Source organism: Protomyctophum bolini (genome assembly GCF_963924005.1).
Source record: "Protomyctophum bolini genome assembly, chromosome: 2".
Classification (NCBI taxonomy): Eukaryota; Metazoa; Chordata; class Actinopteri; order Myctophiformes; family Myctophidae; genus Protomyctophum; species Protomyctophum bolini.
In genome coordinates, this window is record NC_137863.1 from 4500903 (window position 1) to 4527739 (window position 26837).

The following is a 26837-nucleotide window of genomic DNA, read 5'->3' on the forward strand; positions in this document are numbered from 1 at the left end:
CCAAAATAAATTGGCGACCCCTGCCCTAGTGTGTGGTTCTGTCTGTACCTAGCAGGCCGTGCACCGTAGGGGAGAGAAGATGGGGTTCTGTCTGTACCTAGCAGGCCGTGCACCGTAGGGGAGAGAAGATGGGGTTCTGTCTGTACCTAGCAGGCCGTGCACCGTATAGGGGAGAGAAGATGGGGTTCTGTCTGTACCTAGCAGGCCGTGCACCGTAGGGGAGAGCAGATGGCTGTCCAGGGTGTAGAAGCCCAGGTAGTCTTGGTGGTATGGGTGGCTCTTCCTGACCCGGTGCAGCAGGACCACAAACGTCACGGAGTCCTTCAGACTGACCATCAGGCTGCGGTCTTTGGTCAGCAGGAGGTCCATACTGGAGGTGGGAGAGAGAACAGAGGGGGGGAGCAAAGGAGCAGAGACGTGCAGACATGCAGTGTTAAGCCCAACACACACGGTCTGCGAACGCCGCGCGTCAAAACAGCCGCCTCCATTATTTTCAATGAAACCCATCGCACACCGGCGGCGTCCGACGCGCGTTCACGCCTCGCCTGACGCTCCGATACGCCACTGTTCTATTTTCCAGGCGTTGCCGCGTCACTGCGCATCCGGTGTGTGTCGGGCTTCAGAGAGGCAGGGGCTGAAATCCCCAAAGAGGGCACTTTTGGGCAAAAATAGCAAAAAGTAGCAGATCTACAAGCTCTCGACGCGTTGCGTCGAGGAGGCCCATCAAAAAATAATAATCCCACCGCTGAAAATGTGTAAAAATTTACCAAATGCAAACAACACATAATTGTAATGGGAAATGAGATTTCCGTCCTATACAAAGATTAAATTTCCCATTGACAATGCATGGAGAATCTACGTCATTATGTGTCTGAGCAAAATCGGTATTTTATCCTACACAAATGATAATGAATGGAGAATTTACGTGATATGTAGACGAGCAAAATGGCTATTTCATATTTCAATTATGGGAGGTCGAAATATTGAGAGGTCGGAATATTGAGAGGTCGGAACGGAATACCATAAGAGCGCCCCTCACTTCACACGGGTATTTTTATGTCACTTTATAAATAATGATACTATCTATTTTCACGTCAGAAAGACTGACTGACGTTATCCGTCTGCATTGAAATGCACGATTCAACTTTTCACGGTTTATATTGTTTATATGAATGTTTAAAAAAAGCAAAGTAACTTGAGGGTGGGAAAAAAAATAATCACAAAAGAATTGTAATATCGAATCGCAACAATCGTTGGATCGCATAATCGCAATATAATTAAGCATCGCGACATAAGTCGAATCGGCACCCTAGGTATCGAGATCGTATTGAATCAGGAGTTATAAGTGAATCGTCCCAACCCCTTTTGGTGTTAGCATTACGTTATGCTTTAGCTATTTAAAAATAGCAGATCTACAAGCTCATAGCGCGCCACCGAGTGGCGCGCTACGAGCTTGTAGGTCTGCTATTTTTTTTTTAAATCGAAGAGCGACTGACATAGAAGATCTGATCTCAGGTCAGAATGAAAACTGTCAGGATGTAGAAGACATTTTTTAGAATCTGATCTCATGGGTTAATATCAATGTCTCCAGTACCTACTTCATGAAAGCATTGACTTACTTGGGTCCATTGAGGGCAGCTGTATCAGACCACAGAAACTTGACACGTTTGCCTTCCTCCAGCACAGAGATGTCTTCGGTGGTCACCTCCAGTCTCACCCCGAGGGTCTTGTGAACGATGCCGAAGCGGCCAAAGTAGGTGTTGATTCTACCGTCGGGCGCAACCTTCTTATCTCCAATAGTCAGACCGTTGACCCAAACACCTAAGGAAGCGAAAACTGGATTCAGAAACAGGCAGCGGTGGCCGAACGGTTTGCGGAGCGGTCTTGATATCGGAAGGTCGCTATAGTTCGTATTATCCCCGGACCGGCACGTTAAAATTACCACCGCTGAAGTGCCCTTTATGGACAAGGCATTGAACCCCTACCATGAAATGTTCTATGAGCAGGGCCTGGCTGTAAACAAGTTCTTGAGCTTAGTCCAGTTACCCTGGGTAAACATAGTACCTTTCCTTTGAAAGAGTATATGTCCCCTGACATAAAACCTTTAACTCATACAGTACAGTACCCTACAGTACAACACTATTTTAAATCTTGCAAATATTCAGACAGGTCAATGCTGTGTCCAAATTTGAAGCCTACAAAAATGGGTGTCAGAATAATAATCCAATGCTGTTCAGTGTCAATTATACTGTGTGTGTGTATATATACAGTATATATATATATATATATATATATATATATATTATTTTTTTTCTTTCAAGGGAATTTTTTTAACTTAAATATTTGCTTCTGTGGGTCCCTGGAACAACATATTTTTAGATGGGGTTCGGCAGCCAAATTGACATGGACAAGCGTACACGTTTTTCAGAAAACGTGTACTGTTGGGATTTTGTAGAATGGGCCTGCAGGTCTTAAATGGTCTCTAATCACCTGTGGCTGTGTCTCTGACCAGGTTGTAGATGGTGTGTGTGTGTGTGTGTGTGTGTGTGTGTGTGTGTGTGTGTGTGTGTGTGTGTGTGTGTGTGTGTGTGTGTGTGTGGTCTCTAATCACCTGTGGCTGTGTCTCTGACAAGGTTGTAGATGGTGTGTGTGTGTGTGTGTGTGTGTGTGTGTGTGTGTGGTCTCTAATCACCTGTGGCTGTGTCTCTGACCAGGTTGTAGATGGTGTGTATGTGTGTGTGTGTGTGTGTGTGTGTGTGTGTGTGGGGTCTCTAATCACCTGTGGCTGTGTCTCTGACCAGGTTGTAGATGGTGTGTGTGTGTGTGTGTGTGGTCTCTAATCACCTGTGGCTGTGTCTCTGACCAGGTTGTAGATGGTGTGTGTGTGTGTGTGTGTGTGTGGTCTCTAATCACCTGTGGCTGTGTCTCTGACCAGGTTGTAGATGGTGTGTGTGTGTGTGTGTGTGTGTGTGTGTGTGTGTGTGTGTGTGTGGTGTCTCTAATCACCTGTGGCTGTGTCTCTGACCAGGTTGTAGATGGTGTGTGTGTGTGTGGTCTCTAATCACCTGTGGCTGTGTCTCTGACCAGGTTGTAGATGGTGTGTGTGTGTGTGTGTGTGGTCTCTAATCACCTGTGGCTGTGTCTCTGACCAGGTTGTAGATGGTGTGTGTGTGTGGTCTCTAATCACCTGTGGCTGTGTCTCTGACCAGGTTGTAGATGGTGTGTGTGTGTGGTCTCTAATCACCTGTGGCAGTGTCTCTGACCAGGTTGTAGATGGTGTGTGTGTGTGTGTGTGTGTGGTCTCTAATCACCTGTGGCTGTGTCTCTGACCAGGTTGTAGATGGTGTGTGTGTGTGGTCTCTAATCACCTGTGGCAGTGTCTCTGACCAGGTTGTAGATGGTGTGTGTGTGTGTGTGGTCTCTAATCACCTGTTTGCTGTGTCTCTGACCAGGTTGTAGATGGTGTGTGTGTGTGTGTGTGTGTGTGGTCTCTAATCACCTGTGGCTGTGTCTCTGACCAGGTTGTAGATGGTGCCTGGCGTGTCGTTGATATTGAAGCACAGTGCGTCGTCTCTCTGTGGAAGCTCTATGATGAAATGAGGATCTCCGTCCACTGAAAGGACGACATCCAGGAGAGCACTGTTAACATTGGACACTCAGAGAACTCAGAGAAAGAAGCACTCACATTATTTACTTACAAGTATCAATATCGCAATTTAGGTCTCTCACAATTATATTATATGTAATGTAATCTAATCGCAATTATTTGAGATAATCGCAATTATTCCGTCATAATCGTTGTTGAAAAACGCTGCAGATCTACAAGCTTACAAAGCGTCACTTTGCTTTGCGACACGTTGTGAGCTTCTAGAATCTAGATCCTATCTTCATATAATTATTTCTAATATTAGCCAATTATCGAATAATCATGATAAAAAATTACACCATTCTTTTCTACTCCACCAAGCTAATAGAAACTGAAGGATATCCCTGAAAAGTTGTAATGCCAAAATGGAAGCCATCGTTAATAACGATAATAACACATTAAATATATATGTAGCAGAGTGGCTCAGAGCCTCAGCCTGATGACCTTAACCCATTCAGGCCTGACGTCGAAATTAAAAAGAAAAGTTTTCTAAATCATGACAATTTTCTGAAAGATTTGAGGCACATTTTAACGATTTTCTCAAAAATAGCAGACCTACAAGATCATTGGCGCGCTATGATGATCTTGTAGATCTGCTATTTTTCAATAGCTAAATTATAATGTAATGTTTAAAACACCAAAAGGTTAGCACTTTGGTATTTACCTAAGTATGTAGGAGCTGGAAGTGAAGCTGAAGCGCTCATTAGATATGATACACCTGGTTAGACACAACATGACAGTCCCATTAAAATACCTGGTTAGACACAACATGACGTCCCATTAAAACAATGCATACATGGAGAGCAGAACGCTATTATTCTGTTAACTGAATTCTTTACTTAGTCTCTCTGCCATTTGTCGTTGCTCTGTAGAAAAAAAAGAAAAGAATGAAAAGCTTTTAGGCAAGAAGGTGACAACATAATTATACTGTACTGTTTATGCTATGGATTCAGCAGGTTTAAGGGAGTTCACCCCACCAAAAAGAACGTATTTTCTATCAGTAACACCCCCCATGAACTGGCATCTCCCTTAGAGATAGGGTGAGAAGTTCAGTCACACGAGAGAGACTCGGAGTAGAACCGCTGCTCCTTCGCCTGGAATGGAGCCAGTTTAGGTGGTTCGGGGCATCTGGTTAGGATGCCTCTCGGGCGTCTCCCTAGGGAGGTCCTCGAGGCACGTCCCACTGGGAGGAGACCCCCGGGGCAGACCAAGGACCACGTCCCACTGGGAGGAGACCCCGGGGGAAGACCAAGGACCACGTCCCACTGAGAGGAGACCCCCGGGGGGCAGACCAAGGACCACGTCCCACTGGGAGGAGACCCCGGGGGAAGACCAAGGACCACGTCCCACTGAGAGGAGACCCCCGGGGGGCAGACCAAGGATCACGTCCCACTGGGAGGAGACCCCGGGGCAGACCAAGGCACAGTTGGAGGAAATACATCGACTCACTGGCCTTGGAACGTCTCGGGATCCCCCAGGAGGAAGTCTCTAATGTTGCTCTGGAGAGGGAAGTCTGGAGCACTCTAAGTGGAGCTGTTGCCCCCGTGACCCGACTACAGATAAGCGGTTGAAGATGGATGGATGGATAGAACACCCCCCCATGAAAGCGCCACTTCACCCCTTTTCGCAAACCAGGTCTTATTTTAATGACGTTTGGGAGACAAGAAACACTTTTTGGGGTGAACTCCTTTAATAGTGTGTTACTGATTATCACACCCTGGTCCCATTCCATGGTCCTTACCCTCGGTCAGTTTGTCAGCGATGAGGGAACCGGTCTCTCCGTCCTCAGACCAAGGTTTGGTGACCACCATGGAGGTCAGCGGAGTGACGAAGTTGTACAGCAGGGACATTTCCAGAGCCTTGGCTGTGGCGTTGCTTTTCTCCCTCGCACTACCGGTCTTACTGGAGGAAGATGAAATTGAAACAGAATGTGATGGTTACGGTTTCAGACAGTATTAACCCATTTTGGGACGGGATCAACCCCTTTTGGTGTTAGCTTTAGCTATTGAAAATGTAGTATCTTGAATACTGAATATTCCACACAAGGGTACTGTATCAAAGGTGTGTTGTTTATTTATCACGTAGCCATAACATACATGTCATGCACCCCCAAGCCAAGCTTAATCTGACTTCCTCACAAGAGGTGGTTGCTTCCTACTGACTGCTGGTATGCTTGTGCCACCTCTTGGCCAGGCCATGTAACAACATTCTCTGCCATGCCCACAACATAACATCCCTTTCCCCTTAAATTGTCACTACTAAAGCCAGCCAAAAACACACAAAAAATAATAATAATAATAATAAGTTCTGTTCCCCCAGGTTCGATAGTGTGGGTAGACTACCACACTACCTAAAGGAGACATGAGCGCATTCTTGCCCATAAGCAATATCTCCTTTACCTGGCAAAGTCCTTCAAATGATCTGGTGGTCTCCTCTCTCTGTGAGAGCGCCTCAGCTCTCCTCCCGTCGCCCCATTCTCGCCTGCATTCTCCCCGGCTGGTGTCGCCGCCGACCCTTCCTCGTTCCTTGCTGCGCCGCCGATATCCTGGGGGGGATCCTCGTTCCCGCCCCCTGTCTCCACTGTGTAGCCATCTTCCTCTGTCCCGGCTGCCGTTGCTGCTGCTGCTGGGTGATCGATCTCCTGTCTGCTGAATAGTTGATCCACGTGCCTCCGGACCACTCCGCTGTTGCCCAACAACACTTTGTACGACACTGGTCCTGTGATCTCCTGTACCAATCCTGGAATCCATTTAGGTCCATACCCAAAGTTCCTAGAATAGACTGTGTCACCAATCTTGAAATCACGAGCTGATGCATGCCTGTCATGATATGCCTTCTGACTTAGCTGCTTTGATTCCACCTTCTGCTTTAGGTCTGGGTGTATCAAATCCAACGTGCATCTCAGTTTTCGGCCCATCATCATCTCTGCCGGAGACAACCCCGTCGTAGACTGAGGGGTAATGCGATAACTGAACATGGCCCTGTGCAGTCTTGTCTCCAACGTGTCACCTGAACTCTTTCTCATGAGGTCCTTCAAGATCTGCACCGCTCTCTCCGCTAGTCCATTCGACGACGGGTGGTAGGGAGCTGCTGTAACATGTGTGATTCCGTTCTTTGCCATAAACTGCTTACTTGCCTCACTGACAAAATATTGAGCATTATCCGAACAAATCATTTCCGGAAGGCCGTGAGTACTAAAACTGCTCCTCAGGCAATTTATGGTAGCTGCCGATGTGGCTGAACTCACCGGGTACACCTCCATCCACTTCGAGTGTGCATCTATTATTACAAGAAACATTTTACCCATGAACGGTCCTGCATAATCCATGTGCAGCCTCCTCCAGGGTTTGTCCGGCCACTCCCAGGGGTGGAGAGGTGCACTTGCCGGAGCCTTTCTGTGTTCCTGACACGTGGTGCATGACTTGACCTTTCGCTCTATGTCCATGTCCATATTTGGCCACCACAGATAGCTTCTGGCCAAACTTTTCATCCGACTCATGCCTGGATGTGATTGATGCAGTTGCTCTAACATCGCTGTCCTCCCTTTCTGCGGAATGACAACCCGGGCCCCCCACAGTACACACCCATCCTGAACACTAAGCTCTTGTTGTCTCTGTTTATAGGGAGTAAACTCAGCCCCCATGTCACAAGGCCAACCCTTCAGCAAGTATTCACGTACCCTTGCCAAAATGGGGTCTCTGCTCGTCCAGCTCTTTACCTGTGCACCAGTCATTAGGGGAAATTGTTCTTGTGTCAGCATCAACACTTGGTCCTCCGCGAGAGCTGCCTCTGGACATTCAGGTAACGGTAGGCGGCTGAGAGCATCAGCATTCCCATTATCCTTTCCCGCTCTGTATCTGATCTCGTATTCATACGCTCTCAGCGTCACTGCCCATCTCATGACCCTCGGCGAAGCCATCTGGGGCACCGCCTTCATCTCATTGAATAGACTTATCAATGGTTTGTGATCAGTGCAAATCTGAAATTTCCTTCCATATAGGTATTTATGAAAGCGTTTTACTCCAAATATCACCGCCAGCCCCTCTTTGTCCAACTGTGAATAATTCTTCTCTGCTGGATTCAGGGTGCGCGATACAAACCCAATGGGCTTTTCCGATCCATCCATCATGCGGTGAGCCAGTACCGCCCCTACACCATACGGCGAGGCATCACAGGCTAGTATTAACTCCTTGGTCTCATCATAGTGCACCAATACCCTGCTGGACTGTAACAGTTCTTTTGACTGCTCGAACACGGCTTCTTGTTCTGGTCCCCATGACCACGGTACCTCCTTTCTGAGCAGCTTGTGCAAAGGTGCTAACAACGTAGACAGATTTGGCAGGAACTTATTGTAGAAATTTAAGAGCCCTAGATATCCTTTCAGCTCCGTCACTGATGATGGTGTGGGTGCTTGCTGCACCGCTTTCACCTTCGCTGGCACTGGGTGAATGCCCGTGGTGTCCACTCGATGTCCTAGAAACGTTACTTCTCTCTCCAAGAACTGGCATTTGCTTCTCTTTAATCGTAGCCCCGCTTCCTTCAGACGCTGTAGCACTGAGTCTAGTATTCTCAGGTGCTCTCGGTCATCCTTTCCGGTCAGAATGATGTCATCCAAGTAAATTGAGACTTGAGGAATGCCCCTCAACACGCTCTCCATGGTTCTCTGAAAAATAGCTGGACTAGAACTCACCCCAAATGGTAATCTGGTGTACACAAAGAGCCCTTTGTGTGTATTTATTGTGACATATTTCCGAGATTCCTCATCTAACACTATCTGTTGATATGCATGACTCATATCTAACTTAGTGTATTTCTCTCCTTCTCCTAGGGTTGCAAACATGTCTTCCATCTTTGGAATGGGGTACTGTTGAAGTGATGAAACCTTATTTACAGTCAATTTATAGTCCCCACACAATCGAATTGTGGCATCTGGCTTCAACACCGGCACCACGGGTGCTGCCCACTCTGAGAAGGTCACTGGTTCTATTATTTTATCCTTCTGCAACCTATCTATTTCTGCCTCCACTTTTTGTCTCATTGCAAAAGGCACTGATCTAGGTTTGTAGAATCGGGGCTGGGCCTCACTGTCTACATGTATCTTTGCCTTAAATCCCTGCAGCTTCCCCAGCTCCTCTTTGAATACTGTCTCATGTCTCATCAGTACGTCCTGTATTCTCACATTCTGTTCTGCTACTGCATTGACCCTTTGCCAATCCACCCCCAGTGCTTTTATCCACCCTCGCCCAACCAGGCTAGGCCCTGCTCCGTCGACTACTACCACTGGTAATGACTTTGTCCTGTCCTTGTACTCGACTTTCACATAAGCTGCTCCTACCACTGGTACTGGATGTCCACTGTACGTTTTCAAATTGATTCTACACTGCTTCAACTTGGGTGGCCTGGCCTGCTTTCCCAAATTCTGAAATTCACCTGTTGACATTATTGTATAGCCACAGCCTGTGTCTACTTCATAAGTCACTGTTGCTCCATTTACCCTCAATTCCTGTCTCAGGGGTTCTTCTCGTGGAATGATTATCTCCTGCTCAATATTGTACACAGTTACTACATCCTCTGTACTATGTATGCTGTATACAGTGAAAACATCATCTTCCTCATTACTATCCTCCCTTTCCTCATGAATGAAATGTGCCCTTTTCTCATATTTCCCTCTCTCTTCCTTTTTTTTCCACATGTTATGACTTTGAGCACTCACATTTTCACCTGCCTTTGACCTACAGGCTCTCCGAATGTGTCCAATTTTTCCACAATTATGACACTTTTCCTCCGCAAATCTACAGTCATTCGCTGAGTGGGTAGTTCCCCCACATCTGAAACACTTTCCATATTTGGCAGGCGGCTTCGGCCGGACATCCGCCACCTTGTTCACCGTTCCCTCCACAGCGCGACTCCATTTTGCACTTTCCCGCGCGCTGTTTAACTCCTTAATGTCCTTATTAGCCGCCTCCATTGCCTGCGCCTTCTTCAAAGCAGTGTCAAAAGTTAATCCATCCGGTTCCGAGAGTAGCCTCCGTTGAATACTGTCCTCGTTGATTCCACAAACCAAGCGATCTCTCAACATTATTTTGAGAGTCTCTCCAAAATTGCAGTCCTGCGCGAGCTTCCGTAGCTCCGCCACATACTCCACAACAGATTCTCCTTGCCTCCTGTCTCTTGAGTTAAACTTCCACCGCTGTACTATTTCACTCGGTTTCGGGTTGAAATGGTCTCTCAGCAGCCTCACCAACTCTTCATAGGATCGCTCTCCCGGGCGGTCAGGACTTAACAAGTTTCTCATCAACGTGTATGTCTGTGCGCCCACACAGCTTAGCAAAACAGCCCGTTTCTTCTCAGCATTTGTCACGTCATTCGCTATGAAAAAATGATCCAGTATTTCACAATACTCCTCCCACGTCTGCACACTATTGTCAAAATGTGCCACCGATCCTACAGTTCCAGCCATCTTCACAGACACAACCGCCGGCCCCGAGCCGCTCGCCACCACAACACTGTCTTCGTACTCCTCCGATGACTGTGATGACATGTGTCCATCAAAACAACGACAAACTGCGTTTGTACTCAACCAAACAATCTCCCGTCACCCGATAACTTCTTCCGATTTGTCCTCGTCGCCATATGTAGTATCTTGAATACTGAATATTCCACACAAGGGTACTGTATCAAAGGTGTGTTGTTTATTTATCACGTAGCCATAACATACATGTCATGCACCCCCAAGCCAAGCTTAATCTGACTTCCTCACAAGAGGTGGTTGCTTCCTACTGACTGCTGGTATGCTTGTGCCACCTCTTGGCCAGGCCATGTAACAACATTCTCTGCCATGCCCACAACATAACAGAAAAATAACAGATCTACAAGCTCATAGCGCGCCACCGAGTGGCGCGCTTCGAGCTTGTAGGTCTGCTATTTTTGAAAATTCGAAGAACGACTGACATAGAAACAAACATAGCTTTTTCAGAAAACTGTCAGGATGTAGAAGACATTTTTTTAATCTGATCTCAGGTCAGAATCTTTCCACATTCTAAGAAACGGAGAAGGGGACCGTTAAGGCCAATTCATAGTCTGGATTTTCGGTGGTGAGGTGACCACCGGGGCTGAAATAACGTTGAGCGGTGGTGAGTAAAAACAGAGAGAAGGGCTGGAGTGGTGGCAGTGGTTTGCTCTTCACCGCGGCTCGTGACGTCATGTTGTAGTTCGGTGGTCACCCCACCACCGAGAATCCAGACTATGTGGCCGGTTAAAACTGAGGTCACGGTTGGGATAGTGTTAGAAATCGGTGGGACTAACTAACTGGAGGTGGGAACATTGCTTGATAGGATTCAAACAGACCTCTGCTCCAGCAGCTGTTGGATGGTGATGTAGGCCCACATGCGCTCCGTGAAGTCCCCAAAGATGTACTCCTTCTCCGGGTAGATAACGCTCCAATCTACGGAGCTCGCCATGCCCTCAATCTGGAAGTCTTCCTCAGCCTGCGGCAAACAGAAGAGAGGGAAGCGAAACGGTCAATTTTTCAACTAAAATCTTGTGATATGTGTAGTCGACTTAAACTAGACTAAATCAAAACGTTTTCAGATGACTCAAATATTAAAATGTATTCAAAAGACTATGACTAATACTAAATCAAAATAACAAAATCAACGCTGCATGCCAACCACGGAGGAGAATTCTCCTGTCCTCAGTGCAACCGGCCAGGCTGGGCAACACAGGACCAAACAAGTACAAAGACCAACCAGTAGGGGTCAGCAATTACAAGATCACACAAGCGTGTGGTGAAATCAGTCAAACTATCCACACTTTTCCTGGGCTGTGTGTGCTCCAGACAGTTCCTGTTGATTTCATTGGATATCATTGGTCATCTGACCAGTTTCATTGGCTTTCATTGGATCAAATCGACAGGAACTGGAGCGCACACACAGCCCAGGAAAAGTGTGGATAGGAATACTATAATGACCTGGAAGAAAAGGACAAAAACTGAGCGACACTCAGCTAAAGAGACTGCAGTGAACTCCTCTGTCTCACCCCCTTGGCGAACACCTCCACCATGAAGCTGTCGATGTCATCGTCACTCAGTCGCCCGGCCACCACGATCTCTGAGCCGTTGAACAGCTGGTTGAAGTGGTTGTTGGTCAGAGAATCCTGCACCGTGCTGTCAGGGTAACGAAGGTCCACCTCCAAGAGGAGAGTACTGGCCACCTCCTCATAGAAACCCTGGGGAGGAGGAGGAGGGGGAGGAGGAAGAGGAGGAGGAGGGGGAGGGGGAGGAGGAGGAGGAGGAGGAGGGGGAAGAAGAGGAGAAGGAGGAGGAGGAGGAGGAAGAGGAGGAGGAGGAGGAGGAGGAGGAGGAAGAAGCATTATTTACACATTTGCACATTTCCTAATAGAAATTTAAAGTACATCCCAAAATAAAATTGCAAAAAGATGAATTAAAAGCCCGCCTACACACACACACACACACACACACACACGCACACACACACACACACACACACACACACACAACACACACACACCTGGAGTTGGGAGGTGGCATCTGAGGCCTCGTAGATTCTGCGGGCCAGTCCCTTGTTCTCTTGGGCCATCACATCCAGGAAGGAGTAATCCACATCGTTTCCAATTCCCAGACAGAAGAGAGACATCTTCCCGTCAATAGCTTCACGGACGTTTTCTTGGATTGTTGGGAGGTCGGTAATTCCTGCGGGTCCATAAATGACACACATACACGTAAGTAAATCACTAACACAAAAATTGTCACTGACAGCACACCACAAACATTTCCCAGACTACAGTATATGGGTCCCCCAAACTGATATGGATGTGGCCACAAACCAGCCATCTGAAAAGGTGTTGTGCCATGAGAGCAGATTTATAATTCAGACTACTAGGCATCAGTCAGAGCCATAGAGTTACAACAACCATGTTCACTTCATGGGGCCAGTCCAATGGAGCCACTTCTACAGAGACTTCTATTGGCCAAGAGCATTGCGAAGAGTGACAATGTCCTGGACCGGAAGTTGGCAGAATGCACTGGACTGAGGTAACAGCCAGTGGCGGAAACTCCGTGGGTTCAGAGGCGCGACTGAACCCCCTGGCATTTTGGCAAAGGCGCGACTGAACCCACTGAAAAAGAAAACACTTTCCTCGTACTTTAAATGGTACATCAATAAGCGACCGCCACAAAGCGACTGCTTTACTGTTTATCATTGATCATGTTGAAATGTTGCTGAAACAATTTAATGTGTTCTTCGTTGTGAACTGAAACACTGTGTTCATTAACAAACTGTAAATTAAGTACCAACCGTTTTTTTTCCACCGCTGGGGGGGGGGGGGGGGCGTGGCTGCATGAACCCCCTGCCGTTATAAGAACTTTCCGCCACTGGTAACAGCCCAGCTTTAATGAACTTAAATCCCTTTATTTTAGTTTGTGCTTGGGTAATAGTACAACATAAACATTACACTAGACTTTAGTTTAGTTGTCACTGCACAAGTGCACAATACTGTAAAATATGTGTCGTGTTGCACACATGCCTAGAATTGCTCATAGTTGCGCCGCCCTCGTTGAAAACTGTTTTTCTGCCCCCTCAATGGCGTAACTCTGTCTACTCTATGGCTCTGGTTTCAGTCAGGCATAACGACACTTTTACGTTTTACGAGTGATTTCTCTATACTTTAATTGCATTAGGGCGCGCTCACCGCACTTCTATTGTATATGTATACGAGGGCAGATTCTGCCAATGCATTTCAATGGGAATGGAGCGTTGTTTGCCCCAATAGGTAGAATAATGAGTGCCGGCGTGCCCTCATCTTATACGCTACATTTCAGGAGTGGAGCTCACCGGTCCCTCATCTTATAGGCTACAGTTCAGGAGTGGAGCTCACCGTGTCCTCATCTGATAGGCTACATTACAGGAGTGGAGCTCACCGGTCCCTCATCTGATAGACTACAGTTCAGGAGTTGAGCTCACCGTGTCCTCATCTGATAGGCTACATTACAGGAGTGGAGCTCACCGGTCCCTCATCTGATAGGCTACAGTTCAGGAGTGGAGCTCACCGGTCCCTCATCCGATAGGCTACAGTTCAGGAGTGGAGCTCACCGCCGCTTGGCATTCCATCAGTCATGAAGATGATCATGTCAAAACTCCTCTCTGGGAGTCTGTTGTGTTGCCTGTCTGTCACCAGCATGTTGACGGCCGCCAGCGCTGCGTCGTTGATATTGGTCCCTGGAAGGGGAACGCACACGCACGCGCACACACGCACACACACGCACACACACACACACACACACACACACACACAGTATGAAATGTATACAGTATACTGTACTAGGGCTGAAGTTTTTAATGTATGTTTTGTAATAATAATCACAATCTACAAAGTAACTCAAGTTATCAAATAATTGTAGTTGTGTAAAAGTACAATATTTGCCTCTGAAATGTAGTGCAGTTGAAGTAAAAGTACCTCAAAATTTTACTTAAGTAAAGTATGTTAAATGGACTTTCCACCACTGAAAAGGGCAGACCAACATGTCTACGTACCAGTGGCGTGCACAGACATTTAGAGGGGCAGGTGCTCAAGTGAAAAAAGGGCACCTTGTCCAGTGCGTGGAACTGCCGGGAACAGCCGGTTGCCTTAGGTTAATAGTGTGAGATTTATAGATGTTTGGGCCTAAATAATATATTAGAAGCTTTTTATCAAGAATTGATCAATGTCACCACTGTCCACATACTGTACAGTGTACACTGTAAAAAAAAGAAAAGGGGGAAAAAAAAAGAAAAGATGTTTCTTCTTTTTTTTAAAGGGCACATTTGTCCAGGGGAAAAGGGCAGGGGGTACCCCTATAGCAGGGGTGCCCAAAAGGTAGATCGCGATCTACCAGTAGATCACAAAGGCTGTGCATCTGAGGCAGAGGCATCTGCCACTACCATGAGATCCCTGAAGAAGGTCTTTGACCCAAACGTTGCCAATAAAGTTCATTGCCAGTGCAGACGGTGTGCAGGTGGTCTTTGTGCACTTTATGTGCATTTTTCTGAAGGCATCTGCCACTTGAATTAAGTCCACTTGATTGACTTGACATCAAAAAGGGCCCGTCAGCTCAAACCCTAATGCAATACTTTGTTTTCAAGAGTGTTGCTGGCTGCTCACAATGTTAGTAGAATTACAAATTAAATCCAAAACTCCTTACCGATTCCATTTGTCTCCCTCTATTTACCATTCCAAGTGCATCATACTGTACGCAGCAATGGAATTATTATTTTTTCGTGGGTAGATCTTGTTGAGCTGGTCATTTTCAAGTAGCTCTCAAGTCAAAAAGGTATGGGCACCCCTGCCCTATAGTGTCTATCTGTGCACGCCACTGCTACTTACATCCACGTTCCTGTATCCCCCTGGTGAAGCTCAGGGCCTGGGCCACGTTGTCCCGGCTGGCCCTGGTGAGAGACTCTCTCCAGAAGACCACCTGGTGGTCAAACAGGACGATGGCAAAGTGGTCGTCCTCATGCAGGTCCTGGAGGATGGCCAGCAGGGCCTCTCGCGTCTGCGCGGGGTCACAAAGGTCACAGCTCAGCAGGGGTTACTTAACCCCTTTTGGGTTGAGATCAGATTCTAAAAATGTCTTCTACGTCCTGACAGTTTTCTGAAAAAGCTATGTTTCTATGTCAGTCGTTCTTCGATTTTTCAAAAATAGCAGACCTACAAGCTCATAGCGCGCCACTCGGTGGCGCGCTATGAGCTTGTAGATCTGCTATTTTTCAATAGCTAAAGCATAAGATAATGCTAACACCAAAAGGGGTTCCCGCCCAGAATGGGTTTAAAGGGTATGTAGTGGCACTCCGTCTAAATGTTCTTTCAAAATGTACCACTTGGTGGAGTAGACCTCACAAAAACACAAAACAGTAGTTGTACGCAAACGACAGGACAAAAATAACTTTTCATCAAAAGGTTTTACTGGGAAAAAACACCAAAAATTACAGAGTCCAATGTATGGTCAAAAAACTGTGTTGCTTCAATCTGTGTCTGACTCCAACTGACTACAAGACTGTGACATCAAACAGAAATACACACAGGTGCCTCAAACGGGTCCAAATTAGCTCCCAATAACATCAAAGGACATATTTGCTCCCATCAAATCAAAGGGCAATTAGGTCACACTCAGAACAGGTCAGCTAGACCTTTGTAAACACACACATGACACTCATGAGATGCAATCAAATAACCAGCATAGCTTTTTAACCTTTTTTTAACCAAAATAATTATTAATCTTAATCATGAATTCACTTAAACATAAACATTGACAATTGGCACCTACATTACCCGGCCCCTAATTGGTTAGGCAGGAGGGCTAAGCAATTATCATACTTATATATTCAGAGCCAAATTACTGTTCATGTCCATAAACAATCAAAAACTTAAACATGTACTTTTTAATCAAATCTTCATTTTGCTTTCCTCTTCGCAGTTAAGTCTTTACTTATGGCCTGGCTTCTTTCAACAGAGAGCAGAGTCTATAGGTCTTGGATTATCTTCGTCCTTTGCTTTGCAGGGTCTTTTTAAATGTCACTGATGATCTTTGCGCCCTGATTGTTTGTGGTAACTTTTCTCTTTCAGATGCTGCAAAGTTTTCTTCAGCCTTAGAATCCAAGCGAGCTTGTGCCAATCTGAGTAGTACTCGATCAGTTTGTTCCTTGGCTCCATGTTATCTTTGACTTTGATCTCAGGATCATCTTGAAGGGTTTCTTTCATTTGAGCAGGTTGAAACGAGTCTGTGCAGTCGAAGACCACTCGTATCCTTCTCCTTTTAGGGTGATGCACCCATTGTTGCGGTATGTAGACCATGGTGCAGTCAAAACGACTTGGTTGATCGGCTGGAACTTGAACGGCGCAGCCTTTGCCATTAATGGTGTTCTTGAAGCCGTTGCAGTGGGACTTCCTCTTGAGCTTTCTAAGCAAACTGACTGTACGCTGCTCCACCACGTGGCTAGTAGGCATTTGGAGCTTTGCGTTCTTGAGCGGCAATTCAATGCTGCAATGTGAATTCTCAAAGGTTGTGGTTTTGTGCACAGCCTCTCCTTTGTTGTAGCTGCGTTCTGGTAAATCAACAGTACACTCTTGGACCTGCAGCTTCTCAATCTCCATCACAGAGATTCTGTTCAGTGAATAATGAGGTTTTTTCCCTCTGTCACTCGGTTCCTTCCTTAAAGGCCCATTCACGACCCAGCCGATGGCAGTCTTCACAGCATATGGTCCTCCCTTTTGACCATTGATAACGTGCCATGGCTCCATTGCTTGTGGACAATTCGCTCCAATAAGTAGGCCAACGTCTGCTTCTAATTCTGGCAGGCGTACTTTGCTGAGATACGGCCACTTCTGGATATCAGATTGCTTCGGTATGTTTTCAGGGTGAACAGGTATGTAGCTGTGGGTGTACACCTTCGGAAGCTCAATATACTCGTTCTCTTCTAGCCCACATATTTCAAGATCCAATATCACAAAACTGCTCAGGAGTTTCTGTTCTTCAGGCGTGTCTTGGCCCATGGTGCTGAGAAGTACTTGGGTTGGCTTCCCCTTTACGTTCAGTTTCTTTTGCAGAGCTTCTGTGCAGAACGTTCCGGTGCTTCCCGGATCAATGAACGCGTACGTTTCCACATACTTGTCACTCTTTCTTGACTTGACCTTCACCGGTACTATTGACAGGACACATTCAAGTTCTCCGGCCCCTGTGACGTTACAGGATTCTTGTGTGACAGAAACTTGTGCACAAACTTCACTTCCCTGTGCACCGTCATTCTTTTCAGGCGAAGCTTCACGTGAGACCGAAACTTCTCTTTCTGTGTGTAGAATGTCTGGATGCTTTAATTTGCATTCGATACACTCTGCTCTTTTCTTGCAGAATTTGAACATATGTCCATAAGTTAAGCACCCGAAACATAAGCCCTTTGACTTCAAGAACTCCACACGTTCTCTGTGTGGCTGCTTCTTGATCTTGTTGCATGAAGCTAGCGTGTGACCTTCCTGGCAGTACAAACACGGCTTCTCAAAAGCATTCACTGTTTTGCTTGTTCTTTCTGGCTTCCAAGATGTTCCTTGAGGCTGCTCATTGTCATCTGAAACGTTGGTTGCAAAACTACTTCCACGAAATTCTCTCTTCACAGGAGGTCTTTCTTTTTGATCATTCTGTCCAGCCGTGACTGGGCGGCTGTCTGGTATATTACCAAAGAGGGGATCTGTGGCTACTTTAGCTTGCCGGTCAATGTATCTGACCAAATCCGCAAACTTCGCTCTTCTGCCCTGCCGCTCTTTGACATCGTAGGCTACATCACGCCAGCGTTCTTTCATTCTGTATGGCAGTTTAGACACCACCGTTCGCAGGTTGGTTGGATTGTCCATCTCTTCCAAATAGTCTATGTCTTCCATAGTGTTGTGACATCCAATTAAAAACATTGCGTAGGCACTTAAAGCCTTTCCATCGTCGGACTTGATCGTCGGCCATTTGAGGGCTTTATCAATGTACGCACTGGCGATCCTTAGTTCATCCCCATAGTGCTTATGGAGAAGTTGCTTCGCTACTTGGTAACCTTTCCTCGACGGCATGTGAGCACAGCTGCGAACTAACTCTTGGGGTTCACCAGCTGTGAATTGTTCCAAGAAGTACAACTTGTCTTGATCAGTGTCAGCCTTTTGTTCTACTGAGTGCTCGAACGCTCTGATGAAAGATTTGTACTGCAATGCATCGCCCTTGAACACAGGAATATCTTTGATTGGTAACTGGGATTGCTTCTGTTGTCTAACAAGCAACTCTGTTATTGCATTCTGTTTCTGCAGGACTTCTATTATGCCATCACCTCTGGTGCCCTGATTGAAACTGTGATTAACTCCTTGTGATACTTGAGGGGGTACTTGCGACTGCATCGTTTGTGACTGCATCATTTGTGACTGTGCCCGAAAGTGTACACTGGTCATGGGTTGAGCACTGCTGGCTCTGTCCTGCTTCATACTCCAAAGCTGTGGCATTTGTGTTGCCACATAGCTATTCATACCATCTTCCTGTCTTTCATATTCTTTGAGTACTTTTATTTTTGCGCTGCTTGCAGCTAATGCAGCTTCCATATCGAGCTCCTCTTTTTTAGCTTTAATTTCCTCAAACTTAGATTTAAGTTCCGCTTCTTCTTTTGCAAGCTGCTGTTTTTTCTTGAGTCCCGCGGAAAGTTCAAGCAGTGCTGCGTGCTCGGCCTCTTGTCTAACACGCGTTGACGACACTCGCGACGCTGTTGAAGCACGACTTACTTCAGACCCACCTTTGCGGGCACCTCCGGTGTCCTTGACACTAACCTGTGATACACTATCATTTGGTTTAACTCCATCTTGCAGGTTATTTTCATCACCACAACCTTTCATCATTCTCAACATATCCTGCCCTGCAATCCAATTTGTAACTGCATCCATGAACTGGTGTAGATTTGCCTTTTTGGGTTCGAACCACATATCTTGATCCGCTATTCTTTCATCCTCAGGCAAAAGACTTGAAACTTCGTTATTGAAATGAAAGAACTCATCATAAGCATGTGCAAAATCACCTTTGTACACATCTTTCACATGTTGCAAGTTTTGAACATCATCCATCAATGGCTCTATCTCATTCATTTTACTTGTAAGAGCTCCCAATCTCTGTCTCCTTAATGCAATGCTTTTTAGCAATTTCTCTTCTGCTGCTTTCTCAGTCTGTCTGCGAGACTGTCTGCGTGACCTTCCTCCCTCCACACCTTCAGATTCCTTTTCTTTTTCATCAGCCATCTTATCAATTGTAGAGTAGAATGCTCAAGTTGCATGCAAAAGCTTAAAAGCACTTTGTATAGTCACTCTTCTTAATCAAACAAGTGCAAAACAACTTCTCAAGTGATGCAAAACTCCACATGGCTGAATGAAAGCTTGAAATTATGCTCACATGGAGAGAGCCACAGTCAATAAAGCGTAGAAGAGAAGTCCAATCCACTTAGCTTCACAAATCCAGGTAGTATCTTCGTGTCACAAAGCACATAGAAAATGGGAATATTTTTAATACCTTGTCTTGGAAATCACTTGAAAAGAATACTCCGGTTACTGCCTTTCCTTCAGGTGAACTTGTTTTCCTCCAAAAATGTCCAGGCAAGTTCCAACTGTAGCTCATTAGCTCAGTTTTTTGACTAAATGTAGTGGCACTCCGTCTAAATGTTCTTTCAAAATGTACCACTTGGTGGAGTAGACCTCACAAAAACACAAAACAGTAGTTGTACGCAAACGACAGGACAAAAATAACTTTTCATCAAAAGGTTTTACTGGGAAAAAACACCAAAAATTACAGAGTCCAATGTATGGTCAAAAAACTGTGTTGCTTCAATCTGTGTCTGACTCCAACTGACTACAAGACTGTGACATCAAACAGAAATACACACAGGTGCCTCAAACGGGTCCAAATTAGCTCCCAATAACATCAAAGGACATATTTGCTCCCATCAAATCAAAGGGCAATTAGGTCACACTCAGAACAGGTCAGCTAGACCTTTGTAAACACACACATGACACTCATGAGATGTAATCAAATAACCAGCATAGCTTTTTAACCTTTTTTTTAACCAAAATAATTATTAATCTTAATCATGAATTCACTTAAACATAAACATTGACAATTGGCACCTACAGGGTAAATGTGCGTTCAGACTTGGATGGTTAGAGCGGCGCGATTACATACAAAGTCAATGCAAAGACGAGAATTGCGCAAATGGGTGCGGCGCGACCTGCCACGGTACAAACGGAACGAACCGAGGCGAATGTATACATTTAGGTCTGAACGCAGCTTTAGACCACTTTATATAATATATATAATATAATAATATATACTAATAAGGTCTGAACGCAGCTTTAGACCACTTTTGTAGAGGTTTAGGGTTGGGTTGTGTAGTTATTATTATTATTATTACCTTGCCATGATGTAACTCCAAATGTGGACAAGAAAAAAAATAAAGATTGCTCCAGTGATTAGAAATTGATAATTCAAAATGCTAATTTTACGTCCTGTTGATTCCCGGACTGGAGCCGTGGGCCCGGAACTAGATATTAAAATCAACAGGAAGTTAACATTTTTATTTAAAAAAAATGTTGGTGATGCTCTATATTATTGTCTGAATCAACTTTGTCTGTGTTTGTTTACGTACTAAAAGAGTGACTTTGAGAGCTGTTTCAGCTACAATGTAAGTCAGTGAGGAGCCTATTTTGAATGATCAATTTCTAATCACTGGAGCATATTTGTATATACGGTAGTTATACAGTTTTTAGATAATGTTTCTCTCACAGCCTCCTCACCTGCTCCATCTTCCTCCCTCTCATGGAGATGCTGATGTCGATCACAAACACCACGTTCTTTGGCACTCTGGGCAAGTCGGGAGGCGCAAAGAAATGGACGAAGTATCCATTCGCAATCTGAGGAGGGGGGAAAAAGACAAACAGGATATATCGTCTCTGTCGGTTTGTTACTTTTTTGGATTCAAATCCAAGAATATCAAAAGTAGTACATCAAGCTAAAACACACAAATTTGCACCATGATTCGATCTGCTACTTTTGATGCTTTCGTGTGACACTGTAGTACGATGTACAATTCATTTCATTTATGAAAAAACATAAAAAGTTAGAATATCATTTTAATTTCAGGCCAAGAAGTATATGTGATATTTTAAGGTTCAAAACTGTTTATATTTTGTTGACAGCTGACCTGAACGTCCCCGAGGCTCGTGGCCCGGTTCACATGGTACTGACCTGAACGTCCCCGAGGCTCGTGGCCCGGTTCACATGGTACTGACCTGAACGTCCCCTATAGGCTCGTGGCCCGGTTCACATGGTACTGACCTGAACGTCCCCTATAGGCTCGTGGCCCGGTTCACATGGTACTGACCTGAACGTCCCCTAGGCTCGTGGCATGGTTCACGTCGTACTTAATAACGAAATCTCCGTCGATCAGAGTCCCATCGCAGCCCGGACACTTCCTCTGCTGCTCTGGTGTCGGCGAGAAGGAGATGTGTGCCTGAAAGAAGAAAAAAATGGCAGGGTACAACACTTTGTTTGTTGTTTTTCTTCTAATTATTTGTTCGTCCCCCAAAAATGTGTTAATTGTCATGAGTTGTCACCATCCGGGTGGGCTTTGTCCGAGGCTTACAGGTCTTTAAATGAATACTTTCTGAAACGTCTATGGGAAGAATGAGCGGGAAATTCTCTTCCGGGCCGCTCGTCATCACTGCCACACTCTATAGACTAGAGCGTTGCAGTCCCGCCCCCTCGAGAGACCCGGAAAATAAATCCCCGTTAATTTTCCTCATAGACTTTTCAGAAAGTATTTATTTGAAGACGTTTACGCCGCGGACAAAGACAACTCTTGTCGTGACAAATCATGACAATAAACGCAATGTTTTGGGCCAAACAAAGAATTAGAAAGTAGAAAAAAACAGCAGGTTACGACACTTATTTTTCTTCTTTGTAATTATTTGTTTGGTCCAAAAAATTTGTGTTTGTTGTCATGATTTGTCACAACTCGAGTTGGCTTCGTACGACGCTTAAAAGGTCTTTAAATAAATACTTTTTGAAATTAATGCATTGGTATTCATTTCCTGGGCCCTGGTGTCGTCATGAAAGGGGGCGGACAGGGCCCTTAATTTATGTTAATTCAATAGATACATTTTATGAAGTATGTTATTCAATAGGGTAGAAGATACACAAAGAAGATGAATGCAATGAATTAAGTACAGAACCCTACCTTTGTGTCTGTGACCGTTTTCTCCACCAGAGGGAGCAGCTCATTGGATAAGAAGGTTCCATAGGCCTCACAATATGTGATACCCTGTGGCTCGTAGATATCAACCACAATCTGTACACACACACACACACACACACACACACACACACACACACACACACACACACACACACACACACACACACACACACACACACACACACACACACACACACACACATTTTAATCATTTATTCATGTCCACATAAGAGATACAAATACAAGGACACAAATATTTACAAGGTGCCGTACAGAATATGCAATCAGCAAATCCCGAACAAATACCCACACACCCTTCAGGGGTACAGGTAACAGCGTCTTCGCCATATTTGGCGGCTACCGATAGTGGAAGATATTGCACAAGGGATATTTCACTTTCAAATATTATGTTTGGGGTCACCGTCATGTTAACGTCTACCCAGGCTTTTGTGATGTCGGAGACACACAGGTGAGTCTTAACTAGCCTGGGTAAACCCCTCCCCCCCTCGCCAGATTGGCAATGAATTATCAGCCACAACAATGGTAAATTGCAAAACAAGGAGAGCTCCACCTGAAAGTTGCGGACCGGCTGCTTGGGCTTGACTCGAGTCAGGATCTCATAGTGGCCCAGTTTCCTGTGGAGAAGCTCCTCGTAGGTCAGGGTGAACTTCACGTTGCTGTTTGCAGCGATGTTCACCGACACGCAGAACTTCTCCATCGTTCTCCCAGAGGCCCTGTGGAGACGCAGACAAACCAGAACCAATGAAACACACAGAACTTCTCCATCGTTCTCCCAGAGGCCCTGTGGAGACGCAGACAAACCAGAACCAATGAAACACACAGAACTTCTCCATCGTTCTCCCAGAGGCCCTGTGGAGACGCAGACAAACCAGAACCAATGAAACACACAGAACTTCTCCATCGTTCTCCCAGAGGCCCTGTGGAGACGCAGACAAACCAGAACCAATGAAACACACAGAACTTCTCCATCGTTCTCCCAGAGGCCCTGTGGAGACGCAGACAAACCAGAACCAATGAAACACACAGAACTTCTCCATCGTTCTCCCAGAGGCCCTGTGGAGACGCAGACAAACCAGAACCAATGAAACACACAGAACTTCTCCATCGTTCTCCCAGAGGCCCTGTGGAGACGCAGACAAACCAGAACCAATGAAACACACAGAACTTCTCCATCGTTCTCCCAGAGGCCCTGTGGAGACGCAGACAAACCAGAACCAATGAAACACACAGAACTTCTCCATCGTTCTCCCAGAGGCCCTGTGGAGACGCAGACAAACCAGAACCAATGAAACACACAGAACTTCTCCATCGTTCTCCCAGAGGCCCTGTGGAGACGCAGACAAACCAGAACCAATGAAACACACAGAACTTCTCCATCGTTCTCCCAGAGGCCCTGTGGAGACGCAGACAAACAGAACCAATGAAACACTACAATGACACGCAGAACTTCTCCATCGTTCTCCCAGAGGCCCTGTGGAGACGCAGACAAACCAGAACCAATGAAACACACAGAACTTCTCCATCGTTCTCCCAGAGGCCCTGTGGAGACGCAGACAAACCAGAACCAATGAAACACTACACTGACACGCAGAACTTCTCCATCGTTCTCCCAGAGGCCCTGTGGAGACGCAGACAAACAGAACCAATGAAACACTACACTGACACGCAGAACTTCTCCATCGTTCTCCCAGAGGCCCTGTGGAGACGCAGACAAACAGAACCAATGAAACACTACACTGACACGCAGAACTTCTCCATCGTTCTCCCAGAGGCCCTGTGGAGACGCAGACAAACAGAACCAATGAAACACTACAATGACACGCAGAACTTCTCCATCGTTCTCCCAGAGGCCCTGTGGAGACGCAGACAAACAGAACCAATGAAACACTACACTGACACACAGAACTTCTCCATCGTTCTCCCAGAGGCCCTGTGGAGACGCAGACAAACCAGAACCAATGAAACACTACATATCAGGAATCATGTGACAATTAACCCATTTTGGACGGGAATCCCTTTTGGTGTTAGCATTACGTTATGCTTTAGCTATTTAAAAATAGCAGATCTACAAGCTCATAGCGCGCCACCAAGTGGCGCGCTACGAGCTTGTAGGTCTGCTATTTTTGAAAAATCGAAGAGCGACTGACATAGAAGACATTTTTAGAATCTGATCTCAGGTCAGAATGAAAACTGTCAGGATGTAGAAGACATTTTTTAGAATCTGATCTCAGGTCAGAATGGTAAACTGTCAGGATGTGTAGAAGACATTTTTAGAATCTGATCTCAGGTCAGAATGGAAAACTGTCAGGATGTAGAAGACATTTTTAGAATCTGATCTCAGGTAAGAATGAAAACTGTCAGGATGTATAGAAGACATTTTTAGAATCTGATCTCAGGTCAGAATGGGTTTAATGAGCAATTAATGAGCATGCTGCATGCACGCTCAAAGAAATACAGAGTGATGATGTCGCCACGTGCCTTCCAAGCAGTGGCGTACCAGTAACTAAGTACATTTACTCAAGTACTGTATAGGTACTTTGTGAGGTGTGAGGTGGGGAGAAGGAGTCAAGGTCGACCCAAAACCACCTGGCGACGAACTGTGACAGCTGAGCTTAACCCAATAAAACCGGAAAAGCAAGTGTCATTTTACATTTGGTTCTCAAACCTTGCAAGGTTTCAGAGTTTGCAGTGTGGAGTCCAGGGGTCCTTGGGGGCATACTATAGGGATCCCCAGCAGTAGTAGTAGTTAATATAGCGCTTATGTGAGCTCTATGTAAGATCTGGTGTTTTTGAATAATCCTGAAAATGTGTGTCAATCTTAGAATACATCATTTCTTAAAGCAAACATGTATAACTCAAATCTTTGCTTCTGGAGGTCCATGGAAAAACAGATCTTGAGATGGGGGGTAAAATGTCAAATACATCTTATTTTGGGTGGTCCTTGACGTGAAATATAGGTTGAGCACCTTTTTTCAAGAAAACAGTTAGGATTTAGGAGACATTTTGTAGAATCTGCCATGTAAGGTATCAATAGGTAAAGTAAATAATTAACCCATTCTGAACGGGAACACATTTTGGTGTTAGCATCATGTTATGCTTTAGCTATTTTTGAAAAATCGAAGAACGACTGACATTTTTAGAATCTGATCTCAGGTCAGAATGGGTTCATCAGACCAGTGTGTGTCCAGTGGAAACCTCGTATGAATCTGATCTCAGGTCAGAATGGGTTAAGTGACTTACTTGACCAGTCCAGCAGTCTGTCCTGATGACACGGCTTCCTCATACTGCTTTTTGGCCTTCTTCTTCTCCTTGATCGCCCCGAAGTACACATCATTCTCTATCTCCCTGGAAACACAATGAGGAGACTTAGAAAGCACACAAGGTTTAATAATGTGTAGTCTCTCTCTCTCTCTAAAAAGGAGGCAAATGTGTGAGAAAATATTCAGGGAGATACAGGGGGCACACACACACGTGCACGCACGCACACACAGACACACTCACACACAGACACATGCACACACACACAGACACAGACGCACAGCAAAGAGACAGAGGCGTGGCACTGACATGCTGAAGTTGGTGATGTAGGCGGTCTTGGGCATGTCCACCTCGAAGAAGATCTCCCGCGGGACGTCGCCGTTGTTCCGAGCACTGGAGGTCACCACGGTGTGAGAGAAACGGGACGCCACAGTACAGTCCACCATGACGCTGTCCACCTCCACCTGACAGAGAGAGAGAGAGAGTTAGAGAGACACGGTACAGTCCACCGTGACACTGTCCACCTCCACCTGACAGAGAGAGAGAGAGAGAGACACTGGAGGTCACCACGGTGTGAGAGAAACGAGACGCCACCGTACAGTCCACCATGACGCTGTCCACCTCCACCTGACAGAGAGAGAGAGAGAGAGAGAGACACTGGAGGTCACCACGGTGTGAGAGAAACGAGACGCCACCGTACAGTCCACCATGACGCTGTCCACCTCCACCTGACAGAGAGCGAGAGAGAGAGAGAGACACTGGAGGTCACCACGGTGTGAGAGAAACGAGACGCCACCGTACAGTCCACCATGACGCTGTCCACCTCCACCTGACAGAGAGCGAGAGAGAGAGAGAGACACTGGAGGTCACCACGGTGTGAGAGAAACGAGACGCCACCGTACAGTCCACCATGACGCTGTCCACCTCCACCTGACAGAGAGAGAGAGAGAGAGACAGAGAGAGAGACAGAGACAGAGAGAGAGACAGAGACAGAGAGAGAGAGGCAGAGAGAGAGAGAGAGACAGACAGAGGAAGGTTAGACCCAATGGGCCTGACCTATGATGTAACTTCGGAAAGCCATGCATTGGAGGGGCTATAGCGCCCCT

At 45.9% G+C, this 26837-nt stretch overlaps 1 protein-coding gene across 1 annotated transcript in view; it reads right to left on the reverse strand.

Annotated features, from left to right (window-relative positions):
* The window catches only part of LOC308328031 (inter-alpha-trypsin inhibitor heavy chain H3-like), a 31801-nt gene that overhangs the window by 1919 nt on the left and 3045 nt on the right, over positions 1–26837 (reverse strand). Inside the window, exons 4-20 of the mRNA XM_080781706.1 lie at positions 26041–26195; positions 25714–25818; positions 23024–23186; positions 22435–22545; positions 21580–21708; positions 20993–21109; positions 15026–15194; positions 13756–13881; positions 12175–12356; positions 11684–11872; positions 10994–11133; positions 5388–5548; positions 4486–4512; positions 4311–4364; positions 3500–3613; positions 1620–1821; positions 198–370 (exon numbers count right to left, since the gene is read on the reverse strand). Of these exons, the coding sequence (XP_080637832.1) occupies positions 198–370; positions 1620–1821; positions 3500–3613; positions 4311–4364; positions 4486–4512; positions 5388–5548; positions 10994–11133; positions 11684–11872; positions 12175–12356; positions 13756–13881; positions 15026–15194; positions 20993–21109; positions 21580–21708; positions 22435–22545; positions 23024–23186; positions 25714–25818; positions 26041–26195 (2317 nt within the window). The remainder of the gene's footprint in view (positions 1–197; positions 371–1619; positions 1822–3499; positions 3614–4310; positions 4365–4485; positions 4513–5387; positions 5549–10993; positions 11134–11683; positions 11873–12174; positions 12357–13755; positions 13882–15025; positions 15195–20992; positions 21110–21579; positions 21709–22434; positions 22546–23023; positions 23187–25713; positions 25819–26040; positions 26196–26837) is intronic.